Here is a 15,379-nt window from a genome sequence, read left to right as displayed (position 1 = left end):
CCAAGTGCACTGGAGCTCTGCGTGAAAAGGTTCAGGTGTCAAGGCAGGGCAGCCGGTGACTGGGCGGGGCCATGCAATTTCACATGCTGGGCTCCTAGTCAGTAAGAAAAGAAATGGCACCTTTGAGGTAATGTCCTCAGTGTCATTCAGACTCCCTTACAAAATTATTCCTGTGCAATTATCATAGACTGACCTTGAGTTTCCCTGACTCTGAAAAATAAGTGGAAAGAACAACATTTGTTTAACAGAAAGGAGAAATGGAAATATCTTACGATTATCTTGGAATCAGCAAAACCCCCAACCATCCACCTGGTACCCAGGGATTTATCATCTAGAAATCTCTCCAGGTGATGCACTGTTGGATTGATGGTCTGTTCATTGTCACAGACAGCTGTGGAACATCAGTTTCTGGACCAACTACTGACCTGTCTCACAAATGAAGAGATTCTTGGACTATATCTAGAAGATAAAAATGTATTTCTAGCCCCTCATTATGTGTGTGTGTGTGTGTGTGTGTTATAAGTTGTTAACAACCCCATGAATGAGTGATGTTCACAATATCATGTTTTCAAGTGCCCTGCTCAGCCCTGTAGACTCCTACCTACAGCTTCTTTTATGGACTCAATTCATCTCATATTTGATCTTCCCCTTTCCTGCTGCCTTCGATTTTCCCCAGCATTATTATCTCTTCAAAGTAAATGCCTGCTCATGATGTGCCTGAAGTAAGACAGCTTCAGTTTTGCCTTTTTTTTTTTTTTTCTTTTACCTCCAGTGATGTTTCAGGCTTAACGTGCTCTTGGATCTACTTGTTCATCTTTCGGGCAGTCCAGGGTATCTACCAAACTTCAAATAAGACAATCATATCTAAACACTATGACAATTTTTCTTTTGAAGGAAAGAAAGCATTAGCATCAGGTTTCTATACAGAAATGTGATTTTTAGCACAGTCTTTATTCTGATGAAATATAAGTTGACTAAGATCAGGAAAGATAGGACTCAGTAAATGTAAAGTACAATAAAAAGAAATTGCTGGTATCTTGATTGATACCCTCAATCTAAAAGGCATCACAGCTTGCATATTGGAAATACGCTACTTCATTATAACTAGAAATTATTTTATTGGCCTTGTTATCCTCCATTTTTAATAAACAGAGTTCTGCAGTGCAGCAATATGCATTAAATATTTACTTAAAGCATCAACTCCCTGAAAATCTAATTTTCTAACCAAACTGATGTAATGCAATTTTGAAGAATAGAAAACAAAGGAGATTTTAGTTTGAAATTGGATATGTCTTTAAAAGTACAAAAAGGAGAATAAATTATTTTGTGTGGATGGAGTAGATAAATCTAAGATGGAAGGATAGAAGTTGCAAGGAGGTGTATTTCAGTGTATATGGAGACTTTTTCTTAAAAATTAAAATAAGATAGAAATGGGCTCCTCAGAAACTGGTGTGTTTTTTTGCACTCAAGATATCCTGACAGAGAAGTGCAAACTCTATGCCACAAGTGCTAAACTGGGTTTCCAACCTACTTTTTAAAAATAATTCTCACCCAAAGATATTTATTGATTTTAGAGATCAATAAAGGGAAAGGAAAGAGGGAAAAAGAAAGAGAAACATTAATCACTTGCCACCTGAATGTGCGCTGACCAGAGATCGAAACCACAACCCAAGTATGCTCCTGAGTGGGATCTGAACCCACAACCTTTTGGTGTACAGGAGGATGCTCCAACCAACTAAGCAATGTAGGCAGGGTCAGATCACAGCTTTGTGGGCCTTACTGTCTCTGTTACAACTGCTTCACTGTAGTTGTAGGGTGAAAGCAAGCCTCCATAATCTATGACTGAATGGGCATGGCTTTGTGCCAATAAGACTTTATTCGCAAAAAGAAGCACCGGGACAGATTTGGTCTGGGAATTATAGCTTGTCAGCCATGTTACGTCTTATTTTCTGAATTAGATTTGAGCAGGACCTAGACATCAGCCAACTCCCTTCTGCACTTAAATTTCAGTGTTAGTAGATTCTTTGCTCATGGGATAGGTACCATTTGCCTGAAGATCCTTTCAGGTTTAGCTATCCATACCCCTGTCATTCAGTTGTGTAGCTAGGCAATTACAATGGAAAAAGACTCCTTAGATGAGATTTAAGTTTCATTTGACCCCAAAGAATGGAGGATGTGACAAACATTTTTCAAAAAGGAAACCTGGGTACGAGCTGTATGACCCCAACGTGAAACAGTTAATATATTCAATACTTGGTGTTGATGACTCTTGTTCAGGCCACCATAATGCGAGCGTTCTTTTACCAGCCTTACAAAGGGTTCAGCATTCTGGAGAAAGGGGCTGTGCATAGATGATTATAGAGTCCGGAGAGAAAAGATAATTTTGAAATGCATTGGGGTCAGAGGAGCTGCAGCCAAAGGGAACTAAAGACTCTATCTTGACCAAGGACCCGTGCTTTTATTCAACACAATTTATCCTAAGGCAAGGTGGAAATATATACTTCAAAGGGTAAAGTATCAAAGGGTAGAGTACAGAAGCATCCTCAGTTTGGGGAATTGCCTACAGCTGTTCAGGTGTTTGGCCAACAAGAGGCAATAAAATGCCCTGAGCTTTCTGGCAGCTAACAATTCTATTCAGGTTTGGAGGAAGTGCCACTAGCCTTTTCCAACAGGTAAACTATATATGTGGCTCACCCTTGTTGAGCCCCCCAAGCTTCACCAACCTTTTGGTAAAACTCTTGTAATTATTACATGCTGGAGTTGGTTCTAGGCAAGCTGTACACAGGAATGGCATGTTTATGGATCATGTTGACAGGACAAAATGCTGGAACTGTTGGCAGAAAGCTAAAGTCAATAGCAAAGGCAAGTGAACACGGCTTGCAGAGCCCAGCAGGAAGGCTGCAGACGGGTGGCACGTTGTCACAGGCAGGAGACCCTCAGCCCAGAAGCTCAGAAGCAGCTGTGCCTTCAGGTAGAGAATTTCTATTATTCCCATTGCTTCCAAATAAAACATGTTTTAAAAAATTAAATCTGCTTTTTATTTTATGAAGAAGCCACTAGTTTTTTTTTGTTTTGTTTTGTTTTGTTTTTATTGCCCCTCTATTGAGAAGGTGTTGGAGAAAGTGGTGTTCTTATATGTGGAAATATTTAAGTGTTAGCTATTTTAAACTAAAAAGAATATTGGCTGACTTAAAAATTAATAAATGTGCTTGAATATTTTTTAGAGCTTTTCTTAGGGGATATTATTGCCATTCTTTACAATAATTTTCCTTCTACTCAAATCCAGAGGATTCACAACTGTTTAGTTCCCTTCTACCAATTCCCTTTCCATAATGACAAACAACACAGGTGACCAATGAGCAGTGAACACGATTATTCCTCTGCATGTCTCACTTTGCATCTTGTGTCAAGTCTGGGGCACAGAATGTGTAGAAAACCCGTGTTCTCTGTGCTGGTAATTGTGTGAATTCCATTCACGGTCCACACGTTGACAAGAAACTCTAAGTCACCTTAGATTAAGGCTCCTGTTAAACAGACCTCACCCAGCAAAGTCACAGATGTGTCCCTTTCTCTTTTAGGAAGATTCCTTTCAAGCAAGCAGCTTATTTCATTTGCTTGTTTGCTACAGTTTCCTGCGGTGAGTGGATTGCCTACAAGACTTCCAGTTAAGGGTGTGGGAGGGAACTTAGGAAGGATCAGGCACCACTGGAAAAAGTTACTGACATAGAGCTTTGGGGGAGGAGCATTTCCCAGGCACCTCAGGGCGAGGAGCCCAGGAGTGAGAGTGCCTCTGGGTATGAGTTGGCAGAAATTTCTGTTTGGACAGGACTCTCTGCAAAGCAGCTCTAAAATAATCAGCCATCTACCAACATTAGTTAAAAATCAACTCTGCCTGAATATTCAAGAGCGCCAGGCATTTTAAATCACCTGCTTCCAATCTGACTATCCTACCAGGTTCACAGTACATACTTTCATTCTTTTAGGCAACCTGGGAACCATTTCCAAATTGAAAGTTTCTGGTTTCACTCCAATTCAGTAAGCCAACCATTTGATTAGCTCTGGTTTCAACAAACCAGTGATTTTGACCTTATTTCTCTCTCTGTCTCCATTCCATGAAATTTTCAGGGAATTAGGATGATTCTGTTTCCCATGAATCCTGGTAGAGCTAGGATGATGGCACCCCGGTGCTATTTTCTTATTTCTCAGATGTATGGCTATGGCTAAGATAAACACCTCTTGGGTAAAGGTTGTGTCTGTAAGAGAGATAATTTTTCAGGAAGAAGCTTTTATTTTCTAAACCACAACAACTCTCCATCTGTCCCCTCACTCTTCATTGTTCTTCAGAGCCATAATCAGCACCACAAACAAATCCACTGGATGCTGAGGATTAGAAGCCAGAGATGCTCTGGACCATGGCCACCACCATTTTCTCTTTTTGGAAAAAAAATTGTATATATTCATGCTAGGAAAATTGGAGTTGCAAGTAAGCAGAAAATGAGAAACTACATGTTGTCTATATCTCATCATTCAGAAATGGCTATTTTTAAAGTTCTTTTGTTTAATCTTTCATTTATTTTCTATACGTGTCTACTTACACATTAAACACAGATGTTATCAATATAGATATTTTTATTACTCACATTTCCTACTTGTAGCTATCTTTTTGTGTGAATTTGTATGTCATACTATTTGAAGCTTAGTATTCCCTCATTCAAGTTATTTTTGTATGCTGATTTCTGCACTCATATTTAATTATTTGGATAGAATAACCTTTTAGAAATAAAATACAAGGTAGAAAGGTGGGGGGACTTGGAAGATTTCATGCTCTCCATTGTGAAATTGACTTCCAGAAAGGCTGTTCCTACAACTGGCTTTCTCCCCAGCCCCTGGGAGGGATCATTTCCCACGTAGGCTGACTGGGATGTTCCTCAGCTGTTCCTGTCCCGGCACCTCTGCACCTCTCTGGAGCAGTGGCCTCACTCATCTCTGGGAAACTGCTGCCTCTCAGTGTGAGCCCATGCGCTGGTGGCTGTGACCCAGGCAGGCTGACCAGGAAATGCACACAGCCTGCTGCCCGAGGTGACCTCTCAGAGCCACTGCCTGGCAACAGCACTGCTGTTTGCACTGCCAGAGAGAACGCTGATTTTTTTCCTTCAAACTGGACGTGGGCCATGGGAGCACACAGAGGCTTGGGCCCTGACACAGTTTTGCCATTATGTGGAGCAAAGGTGACACCGAAACAGAGGAATGGTCTGCAGACAAATGGGGTCATGATAGGGTCAGCTGAGCCCCTCACCCAGGTCTGCCTGAATTCAGATTCACCGTGGACGCTGGGGTCTGAGCTGGTACATTTCATTTGTACTCGGTTACTTTGAACTTTGAACTAGGCTTTTTGTTTGTTTGCTTTTTTATCATTTGCAACTAAAGTCACAGGGAACTTAGATAATTTAAAATGTTTGCTACTCTGGTGAGTAAAATGGCACCTAGTTGGTTTAATTTCCCTGTAGTTATGATTCTTAACAATTTTTCATATACTTAATCAGTCACTTGTTTTACTTTTGCAAATTATCTTTTCATATTCTTCACCCAACTTTTAAAAATCAGAGTGCTTTGATTTCCTAATCTACTTATAATTTAAATTTTTTAAAAGCAAAACCAAATAGCCCAAAGTCTACAGACACAGAGCTCAGGGTGATGATACATAACTTTATGTTATGAGGTAACCTGGGTCACATTGTTTTACATACACTCTACATGCAATACAGAAAGCTTCTCATCAAGTTATCATCATCATCATCACCAGCTGATGAGGATAAACAAGAACCTCGCTAGAACTTTCTTTCTGGTTCTTTCCAAAGTTAGTGTATTGCTAGCTGCCTTACCCTCGGCCCAGGCACCTGGCAGTTGACAAAGGCTCAGGCACAGAATGCGGGCTCTCGGGCTAACTACACATTGTTTGACTTTTTCTGAGCATTGAGATGGGGAAGATGGCAGCTTAGTAATTATGAATCAGCCCAAAACATCAGTCACCTCAGAAGCAGGCCACTCCTGCATTCTTGGCACTTGTATTCCCAGAAGCTCTCACCTAATGAGATCTCTGTTCTTCCTAAATATAAACCTTATCCAAAGGCAAGTCCTTTTAGCCACACCTCTGAGAGGGAGAGAAGCAATTTTCTTAGGCTGGGTTGTCAGAATACAGCCCAGGGCTAGAATCCTCAGAGGGGTTGGACAGTGCAGAGGAAATTTAAGCCTGAGTGTGAATGCAATACATCTGTCTAAGCTGAAAGGCAATACAAGCATAGACATGATTAACATTGAAGCATGACTGCTGCCCTAAGCCATGGACAAGGTTGTTCGGGAAGATCCTGTGGTTAACGGACAGTTGACCAGCCAGAGGGAATGCACTACTGGAGTTGATAAAGCTTATTATTGAAGTGGGTCTTTCAAGGTAAAACCAAGAGTATGAGAGTAAAGATAACAATAATAATAAGTGGGATGCAGGCATCTTTGGAACTAGGAACAATTCCAAACAGCAAAATATCTCCAAATATATTTTCAGTTTGGCATATACATTCATTTGCTTAAATGATCTAAAAACAGAGCTTGTAGAGACTGAGCCAACACTGCCTTGCACTCATTCCTAAAGTAATAAGTGCCCAATAACGGATAATTTGCTTGATTAAACTGAGACGAGGAAGAACATTTAATATTGGACAATAAAGGGAACAAGATGGGAGGTCAGAAGGGCTGGATTTATGTCCCTGGACACTCATTAGCCCTGTGGGTCATGGATAAGTTGGTACTGCCCTGGAACCCAGGTACTTAACTGCTTTAAAAAAAAATAAAAGTAAAAAGTCACATGCAACTGATCAAGCCTGTCTCTAGCTTCCCTTACAGGACTATTGTGAGAATCTAGGGGGATATTTGTTAAGAAAGTGTTTTGAAAAGAGACCATACATCATTATTTTTAAGACAGGATATTTTCATAGCATGTCAAGCAACAGGGAGAGGCCAAGCTAGGATTGAGTTTTCTTGGCAATATTCTATGTGCAATTTATTATTAGATTTAACAAAAATCCACCCCAGTGCTTTTTTCATATAGAAGTGCCCATAAAATGCCTTTGCATCATACCTTGTTCAAATAGAGGCCTTCATATGTTATATTCTGCCTCTCTACTTAAAGTCATGTCGTACAGATCTTTGGGTATTCCATGGAGGAATTAAGAAGGATCAGAACACAGATACAGTTACAGTAAAAGCATTATTTGCATTTCTTCCAAATTGACGTTTGTGTTTTCAATGATAATATCACAGGATGCCGGACTCAACTCTATGCCATGTCTTCTTCAGAGGAGGGAAGGGACCGCCATGTACACCCCGAGCGCCCCTCACTGCCAGGTGATGTGCACCTTCCACTCCAGGTGCCTGCTGTTCAGCTTTCTCCCTGCAAGCTCACCTAATGGCACCGTCAAAAGGTAAAAGGTGGTGTTTCCTGATTGGAGAAGCCAGTCAGTTTTCAAAATGGAAGCAGATGTGTGCACAGTGGTGCAGCATCTCACAGGGGAATGCTTCTCAAATGGGGTTCAATGAATCACCTAGAGTGGATCTTCCATAAGTAATTTCTTAGGCTGATGCCCAGACCTACTGAACCAAAGGGTTGGAAATCTGCATTTTAATCAAGTGCTGCATTCACTTGCAGTAGTAGAAGCTAGTCATTTTCTATCAAAGGTTTACAAGGAAAATGCTTGTGGATTGTCAGGTGAAGCGATTGTTTCACTAAGGGATTTAATAACAGGTGTGTATTTCACCAGCACAAGGACTCATGGTCACAACTGTCGATAGCATCTTCTTAAGAAAATAGAATGGAAAGCAAGATTTTGTTGAGACTATAATTGAATAAGACCCAGAACTTGTGATCCTGGGAGGGGCCAAGTCTAAATGGTACTTATAGTAAGACAGTTGGGTCATCTAGGGTACATATGGGGAGTGAGTTTATATTTATAACAGGTAATTTGGAAAACTAAGAGCACTGAAAAAATAGTTGGTAATTAAAAATGTTATTAGGTCATAAAGTTGCCTAAAAACAGCCATAGTTTGATTGTACTTTTCTTTAATTTTGATCAATGTCCAGAATGAATGTTTCTTCATCATTCCCATTTCCACATTTATAATTCTTTTTTAATCTTCACTCTATTTAAATAAAAAAATAGTACTTAGACAATCATCTGATTCTGCATATTAAACCTGTGCAGAAAACCAGATTTGATGTGAGAGTTATTAGGTTTTTAAATACAGTTGAGCTAGGTTCGATAATCTTTCTTAATAATGAAATTACTATTAAGATTGACATTAAAGATGGAAAAAAATATAAGTACAACCAATGGACACAAAACTCTGGGGAGGGAGGGTATGTATGGGGGGGGCAATGTTAAATATGTACACAGATAATAATTTAATAAAAAAAATATTTTTTAAAAAAAGATGGAAAAAAGCCTTTCATCAGGTGTGGACTAGAAGGAGGTAATAAGCAAGATAAACACCATATGTAGATTCAACTCTCATGACTGACATAATTTCTTTTGTGTTGTTAATTCTCACCCAAGGATATTTTTCCTTTGATTTTTTCAGAGAGACTGGAAGAGATAGAGAAAGACACAGAGAAACATCGATATGAGAGAAACCCATGGATTGGTTCCCTCCTGTTGGTGCCCCAATCATGGCCCAGGTTGGGGAGTAGCCTGTAACCAAAGTACGTGTCCTTGACTGGAATCAAACACAGGATCCTTTGGTCCATAGGCCGACACTCTATCCACTGAGCCAAACTGGCCAGGGCTATAATTTCTTTTTTGTTTATTTGATTACAGAGAGAGTAAGGGAGAGGGAGAGAAGGATAGAAACATTAATGATGAGAATCAATGATCAGCTGCCTCCTGCATGCCTTTTACTGGGGGTCAAGACTGTAACTGGGTTATGTGTCCTGACCTGAAATCCAACTGTGACCTCCTAAAGAGGTCATAATTTCATAAGTAAATGAAAGCATATATAAAAATAATCATTGGAGAGGAACATAATGCCCCCAAAGTTTAGGACCTCAGGAAACATCATTAACTCTTTGATATGACTGACTTTCTTTACTTAAAAATGTGAGTGGAAAGGAAAACAAGACTGAAGTTTGGCATTACAAATACCATTAAATATTAGTGTATTGCCTCTAAGAATGTTCTTTCCAGCAAGAGTCAGAGAAGCTGCCCTGTTTGTCTTATTGCTGGCTCTGTTTTTTAGTGTGCAAAAATGCTAGACATTTCCTCAATGTGCATTTATTCCTCTACTTCCTAAGTGACTCTGCTTTTCAAAACAGTTTTGGTTGCTTCTTGAAAGACAGTGTTACAGGAGCTCTGCCGAGAGTGCCACAGACAAGGACCATTTCTGGACACTCCTTAAAGCAATGTGGTCATGTAATAAGTGGTAAGGTGTGCATTTCTCAGCTCAGTGTGAATGAATAAAGAGTCTCCCTAAGAGTAGCTTCTGCTCCAAGTCCATATTCCCACAGATATTTGGAAGGGAGTGTTGAGAAAGATGACAGAGGGGTAGTGCTCTGGGCAAATCTTCTTGTCTTTAGTCCACACATGCTTAGTGAGTCTCTATTATTTATGACCTTAGCACTACAGGGTATGAGTTGCAGAAAGGAAAAGCACATTCAGACAGTGATCTTCCCTTGACTCCAGAGAAGAATCTTACAGAGAACCCAGAGGGGGTGATCCCAGTGGTTCCTCCTGATTCTCACCCAGGGCAATTTTGTCATTTCTCCAGGGGGCATTTGACAATGTCTGGAGACTTTTTTTTTCAGTTGTTACAACTTGGGGAATGATGCTATTAGTATCCAGTGTGTAGATATCAGAGACACTGCTAAACATTCCAGGGTACAAGGAAGGCCTCCAGCAAAGATACTCTACCCCAAATATCAACCTGTATAACATCCGTTTTTCTAAGAAAGCGGTCATATATTTGAACTTGAGAGAATGGCAATGCATCTTTTCATTTTTTCTCTTGCTTTGGTAACCCTGGAATGGCCACAGGTTTCAGGCTGGCTGTGCCTGGGCGACCTGTGGGGTCGCAGGTGTCTGGAGTCCTGCCCTAGGCTCATCGCACAGTTTTGGTGCAGGGCAAGGAATCTGCTTGGCTGCAGGTTCAGTGGACATCAGGACCCATGATAGTAATTCAGAAGTTTTATATATATATACATATACATATACATACACACACACACACACACACACACACACACACACACACACACACACATATATATATATATATATATATATATGCCTAAATGACCATCACATCCGAAAGGATGACCAAACAGACTGTGTGGGGCAATCAGGCCAGCAGGGGTTTTAGTGAGGGACAACCAATAGACCGAGCAGCAGGCTGTGTGGGCATCCAGGCCAGTAGGGGGAGCAGTTGGGGACTACCAGGCCAGCAGAGGGGGCAATAAAGGGTGACCAGGCTGGCGGGGGAAGGGGGTGTGGGGGGGTGGGGGGGCAGTAAGGATTGACCAGGCCAGCTGTGTAGGGGGCAGTTAGGAGCAACCAGGCAGGCAGGGAGGTGAGCAATTAGAAGCCAATGGTCCAGAATTGTGAGAGGGATGTCCAACTGCAGGTTTAGGCCTAAAGGTGCAGTTGGACATCCCTGGAGGGGACCTGGATTGGAGAGGGTGCAGGCTGGGCTGAAGGGAACCCCCCCTCCCGTGCACGAATTTTGTGTTCCGGGCCTCTAGTCTTTACGTAACAGTAGCTAACATGAGGATTCTAAACTGCAATGGTATTCACTGAAAAAGGTTTTTTAGAATACTTACTGTCAGTTTGGAAGGAAGCTGTATTTAATCTCAGAGGATTTGTATGCAATTAAGACTTTTATCCACTTTCATTTAAACAGAGGAAAATAATATTAGAATCTTTAATTTATTTCATTGGGTTTAGAGATTTCTCTAACTAGCTAAACCAAATTTAGGAAAATGTTATTCAGTTTCCCAAGAAAGTATTTCTCTCATTCCAGTCTTTCTGCTTCTCTCAATAGGGTTGGAGAGTTATCATTATAGCCTTTTTATTGGGGCTTTAAAATAGAGATGGGGTTTCATGGTTAAATAATAGAAGAATATAAGGTACTTACATAATTTCACATATCAGTTTTCCATGAAAAACAGTCTTGGCATAAATTTGCCATTTTACATTGAGCTTCATAAAAAGCAGAACATCATAAATATGTGCTTTTTGTGTAGCTGGGATGTACTTAATTTTAAATTGGAAACTCAAGAAAGCAACTAAGAACTCTTTATTCCCAGATGGAACATAAAACCTTAGCAACAGAGCAAATAAAAATATCTGAATAACTGCCTGCCAGATAGAATGTCACAATAGCTCCTTAGCATTTTATATAACAACCCCTTCCAAGTCCAACTGCCCCTTATCTTTCTGTTCTATAGAATATCAACACAGAAAGTGCTGGCTTCTTTCTTCTCCAAAAGTCTCAGATGAGTTTCTATGGGGCTAAGCTTCAAATTTACCTTTACCAACTGTTCTCTCACTGTCACCTTCAGTGAGTTCCGCTCGCCCCCTCCGCCCCCCATGTTTCTCTTTGTGTAAGAGTTCTGAAACAGCCATCTGTAGTTCTAATCTTGGGTCATCTTTCATTCTTTTTTCCCCTCATGAAACTTTGTTTCAAATGGGTCTCAAAATTCTGTGACAGATTTTGGTCAAATTGTTACCATGAAAAAGTACTTATTTAAAAAACTAATAACTTAAAAACTGACATACACAAACCACCACCACCACCACCACCACCAAATGGTCCACAAAACATTCTCCTTTCCTCCTGAAGGTTAAACCTAAATGGCCAATAGATAAAAACAGTTCTGAGCCCGTTCTCCCACCCCTGAATAAGACCGGGTGGCAGTTATTGGGGATAATATTCATTTGACCTTCTGGGCTTTCTGAGTAGATGTGGTGACTGACAGCACCAGCTGCCTTCTTGTCCACCATTTGATGACACCCACAATAACTGTCTGTCTTATGTCACAAACAGCAAAATGGCCCAGAGGATAATCAGAGAAATTGAACACACAGGGGCTTTCCAGGAATTATATTGACGGGGGCAGCATCACCAGATTTCTATAACTTTGGGCCATTTTCCAGCTTTTTCCAAGAATTTTGATCCAGCTTCTCCTTCAGCTCAGCAGATTTGCAAGCAACGGGAGCTGGGTGGCAATCCAGCACAGGTGAAGAGCCAGCACTGATTTGGCCTCGGTGGGTCAGGATAATCACCTGAGCTGTGAAGCCAGCTGCTTCCTCTGGTGGGTCATTTTTGCTGTCACCAGCCCCATAGCCACAGCCAACCTCTTTGACAGACACATTCTTCACATTGAAGCCTACCTTGTCCCCAGGAGTAGCTTCACTCAAAGCTTCATGGTGCATTTCAACAGACTTTACTTCGGTTGTAACACTGACTGGAGCAAAGGTGACCACTATGTGGGCTTTCAGAACACCGGTCTCCATTCAGCGCACAGGGACAGCACTATTTGGTACATGTCCTGGAGGGACAGACACAGGGGCTTGTCAGTTGGACCAGTTGGTGGCAGGATTCAATCCAGAGCTTCAAGCATGTTGAACTTGAAAAGTTTGTTGTTGTTAATACCCACATTGAGGATATTTTTTCCATTGATTTTTAGAGAGAGTGGAAGGGAGGGGAAGAGACACAGAGAGAGAAACATCAATATGAGAGAGACACATGGACAGGTTGCCTCCCAATGCACCCCACCCAGGCTGGGGATTGAGCCTGTAACGGAGGTACATACCCTGGATGGGAATCAGGCCTGAAACCCTTCATTCTGCAAGCCAACTCTCTGTCCAAACAGGCAAGGGGGAATTTGGAAACTTAATAATAAAGCTTTCCTGCCAAATTAAGTGATCGGCATTTTCGTGTGTTATTGCTGCATTCCCAGATAATTCCATAGCGCCCTGAAGACACAAAATTCACTCTTCTGGATTCTGCGACAAGAGTGGGCAATCTTTTTCTTGACAAGGCAGAGAATAAATATTTTAGGCTTTATAGGTCTGGAGACAAAGTCATGGATATTCCATAAGTATGTATATATAACTGTTTAAAATGTAGCCATTAAAATATGGAAACCATTCTTAGCTCGGAGCTATACAAAGACAGACAGTAGGCTGCATTAACCTGCAGGTTATAGGCTGCCCACACCCATTTCCTGTCAGGAAGCAGGATTATTACATGTGATCTTTTAAATGTGGGGATGTTGGGCTGAAAACAACCACACTCACAGTCGTGCTAAGAAAGTATTTCTTTTGGCAGGAGACACAATAGTTTACTTCCTTCTCTTTGCTTTCCGTATGCTGACATTACAGTGTGGTGATCATGGGGTGTAGGGGGATGGAAGGGGAAGAGGGTGTAGGGGGGAATAAATGGTGATGGAAAACAAAAAAAGAAAAACCCCCGAGATGCATTATTTTAAAATATAAATATCCACCCAGTAATGTTGTTATTAAAAACACACACAAAAAACAAAACAAAACAGGTTTACTTGCATCCTGAAAGACAGCTTTAGAGAAACGCTGCTGAGGGTAGACATGACAGGAGCCATTTCTGGACATTTTTTCAATCAATGCCTACACCACGTAAGTGGTAAAAACCCTTACTAGAATGAGTAAATACTAGCTATTGCCCTGGCCTCTGGCTCAGTTGGTTGTAGTGTTGTCCCTACACCAAAAGGTTGTGGGTTCGATTCCTGATCAGGGCAGATATAGGCGGCAACCAATCAATGTGTCTCTTTTCACATAGACGTCTTTCTCTTTTCCTTCCATCCCCTTCCCCTCTAAAGAAAAAAAAAAAAAAAAAGACACAAAACATGAAGATTTCTAAACACACACACACACACACACACACACACACACACACACACATATATTTGTATATACATATTGACCATACATATATTGTGATATATATGTACGGTCACATGACATTATGGCTATAAAAGAAAACCCTGACATATGGAAATAAAGTCTCCTAATGAAGTTCTTTCTCTGTGGAGTCAAAGTTAGCATGCAGGTGTGTATGCCTCTTAGCCCCACCATAGTTTACCCAAATGTATCTTACAGGCCCTATCTTATTACATCAGTATTCAGCATTCATTTTTCCCTCCTTCACAGCTGAAATTTTTAGAGGAAAGTTTTTATTAAACCTATTAATTCAAACCAAAGGCAGCAACTGTTGAGATGTCACTTGTCTTAGTTGGTTAGTCAATCAGCCAGTCACTGATGTTAAGGAGACAAGCGAGGTTGGATCAGCAAATCGCAGAAAGAATTTCCAGTCTAATATTGTGTCCCTGTAAGAAGGACATGGGCATTCCTTTTCTGTTTCCATGCGAGAGTAGGAATGAAGGAGATTAAAATAAAAACAACATCTGAGGAAAGTGGGTGAAGGAGTTGAGAAGGTAAGCCAGGAGGGACAGTGGCTACAGGAAAAAGTCTCCATGTGGCCCCAGAGTCTGAAAGATAGCATCTTTTCTGCTTTTTTTCCAGTCTGTGACACAGAAGTTTATGAGGGCCTGGACAAGGAGATAGCACTGTCACCAAGAATGCGGAGGAATGCCAGGGCAGATGCACAGATGACATCTGCTGTCACTTTGTCTTCTGGGCAATGGGGCAGTTTCCAAACCCAGAGCACAGGCGATTGAGCCCATGGACATGACATTATCTGGCGGAGGGCAAAATGGGGATTCCTGAAAATTAGTTTCATCAACTTGATACCAACATTTCCTTTTAACCCATGAAACATTTCTATAATAAATATTTATAGTTTTCTTCATGAAAAGTTCTACCTTTTAAAATTGGTAATTTTGAAACAATTAAAATTGGCCTGATTATTCCATTCCCAGCCTAAAGGATGCTCTAATCTGACCCCATATTCAAAACAAAAACAAAACAAAACTACTTGTACTTCGCTGAAACCGGTTTGGTTCAGTGGATAGAGCATCTGCCTTCGGACTGAAAGATCCCAGGTTTGATTATGGTCAAGGCATGTATTTTGGTTGCGGGCACATCCCCAGTAGGGGGTATGCAAGAGGCAGCTGATCGATTTTCTCTCATCGATGTTTCTAACTCTCTATTCCTCTCTCTTCTTCTCTGTAAAAAAACAATAAAGTATATATTTTTAAAAATGAAATAGTTCAGGGATAAATCTATTATATAAGAATGTAGAATGATTTGTTCTCTAATGATTAATCTGTGTTCGCTTTTTTAAAAAAATGGTAGGAAAAAATTCTAACTTTTATATTTAGAAATATGTTCAGATGTTCTAG

At 40.7% G+C, this 15,379-nt stretch overlaps 2 protein-coding genes across 3 annotated transcripts in view; one reads left to right on the top strand and one right to left on the bottom strand.

Annotated features, from left to right (window-relative positions):
- Positions 1-15,379, bottom strand: part of LOC311619414 (cytochrome P450 4V2-like) — a 171,126-nt gene that overhangs the window by 79,081 nt on the left and 76,666 nt on the right. The window lies entirely within an intron of this gene.
- Positions 449-15,365, top strand: LOC311619420 (uncharacterized protein). 2 transcript variants are annotated; one of them, XM_084877742.1, is made up of 4 exons: positions 449-2,971; positions 3,579-3,637; positions 7,351-7,475; positions 14,601-15,365. In XM_084877742.1, the coding sequence occupies exons 1-4, from the start codon at positions 2,752-2,754 to the stop codon at positions 14,605-14,607; spliced, it is 411 nt and encodes a 136-aa protein (XP_084733868.1). In that variant the 5' UTR covers positions 449-2,751; the 3' UTR covers positions 14,608-15,365. The 2 variants fall into 2 exon arrangements, with proteins under 2 accessions (XP_084733868.1, XP_084733867.1); XM_084877741.1 differs by having other exon boundaries at positions 7,315-7,475; positions 14,601-15,254.

The sequence above is a fragment of the Pipistrellus hanaki genome, assembly GCF_964339955.1.
Source record: "Pipistrellus hanaki genome assembly, chromosome: 3".
In the NCBI taxonomy this organism is placed as follows: Eukaryota; Metazoa; Chordata; class Mammalia; order Chiroptera; family Vespertilionidae; genus Pipistrellus; species Pipistrellus hanaki.
Note: the sequence above shows the minus strand (reverse complement) of the source record. Positions and strands in the feature narration are given on the sequence as shown.

What these genes read in the sequence shown, in the direction of transcription:
- LOC311619420 (XM_084877741.1), top strand. Translation starts at nt 2,752, where the DNA reads ATGCTGGAGTTGGTTCTAGGCAAGCTGTACACAGGAATGGCATGTTTA. An exon ending in AGAAGCAGCTGTGCCTTCAG is followed by an intron (nt 2,972 to 3,578) that starts GTAGAGAATTTC and finishes TTTCTCTTTTAG; the next exon opens with GAAGATTCCTTTCAAGCAAG. An exon ending in GTTTGCTACAGTTTCCTGCG is followed by an intron (nt 3,638 to 7,314) that starts GTGAGTGGATTG and finishes ATAATATCACAG; the next exon opens with GATGCCGGACTCAACTCTAT.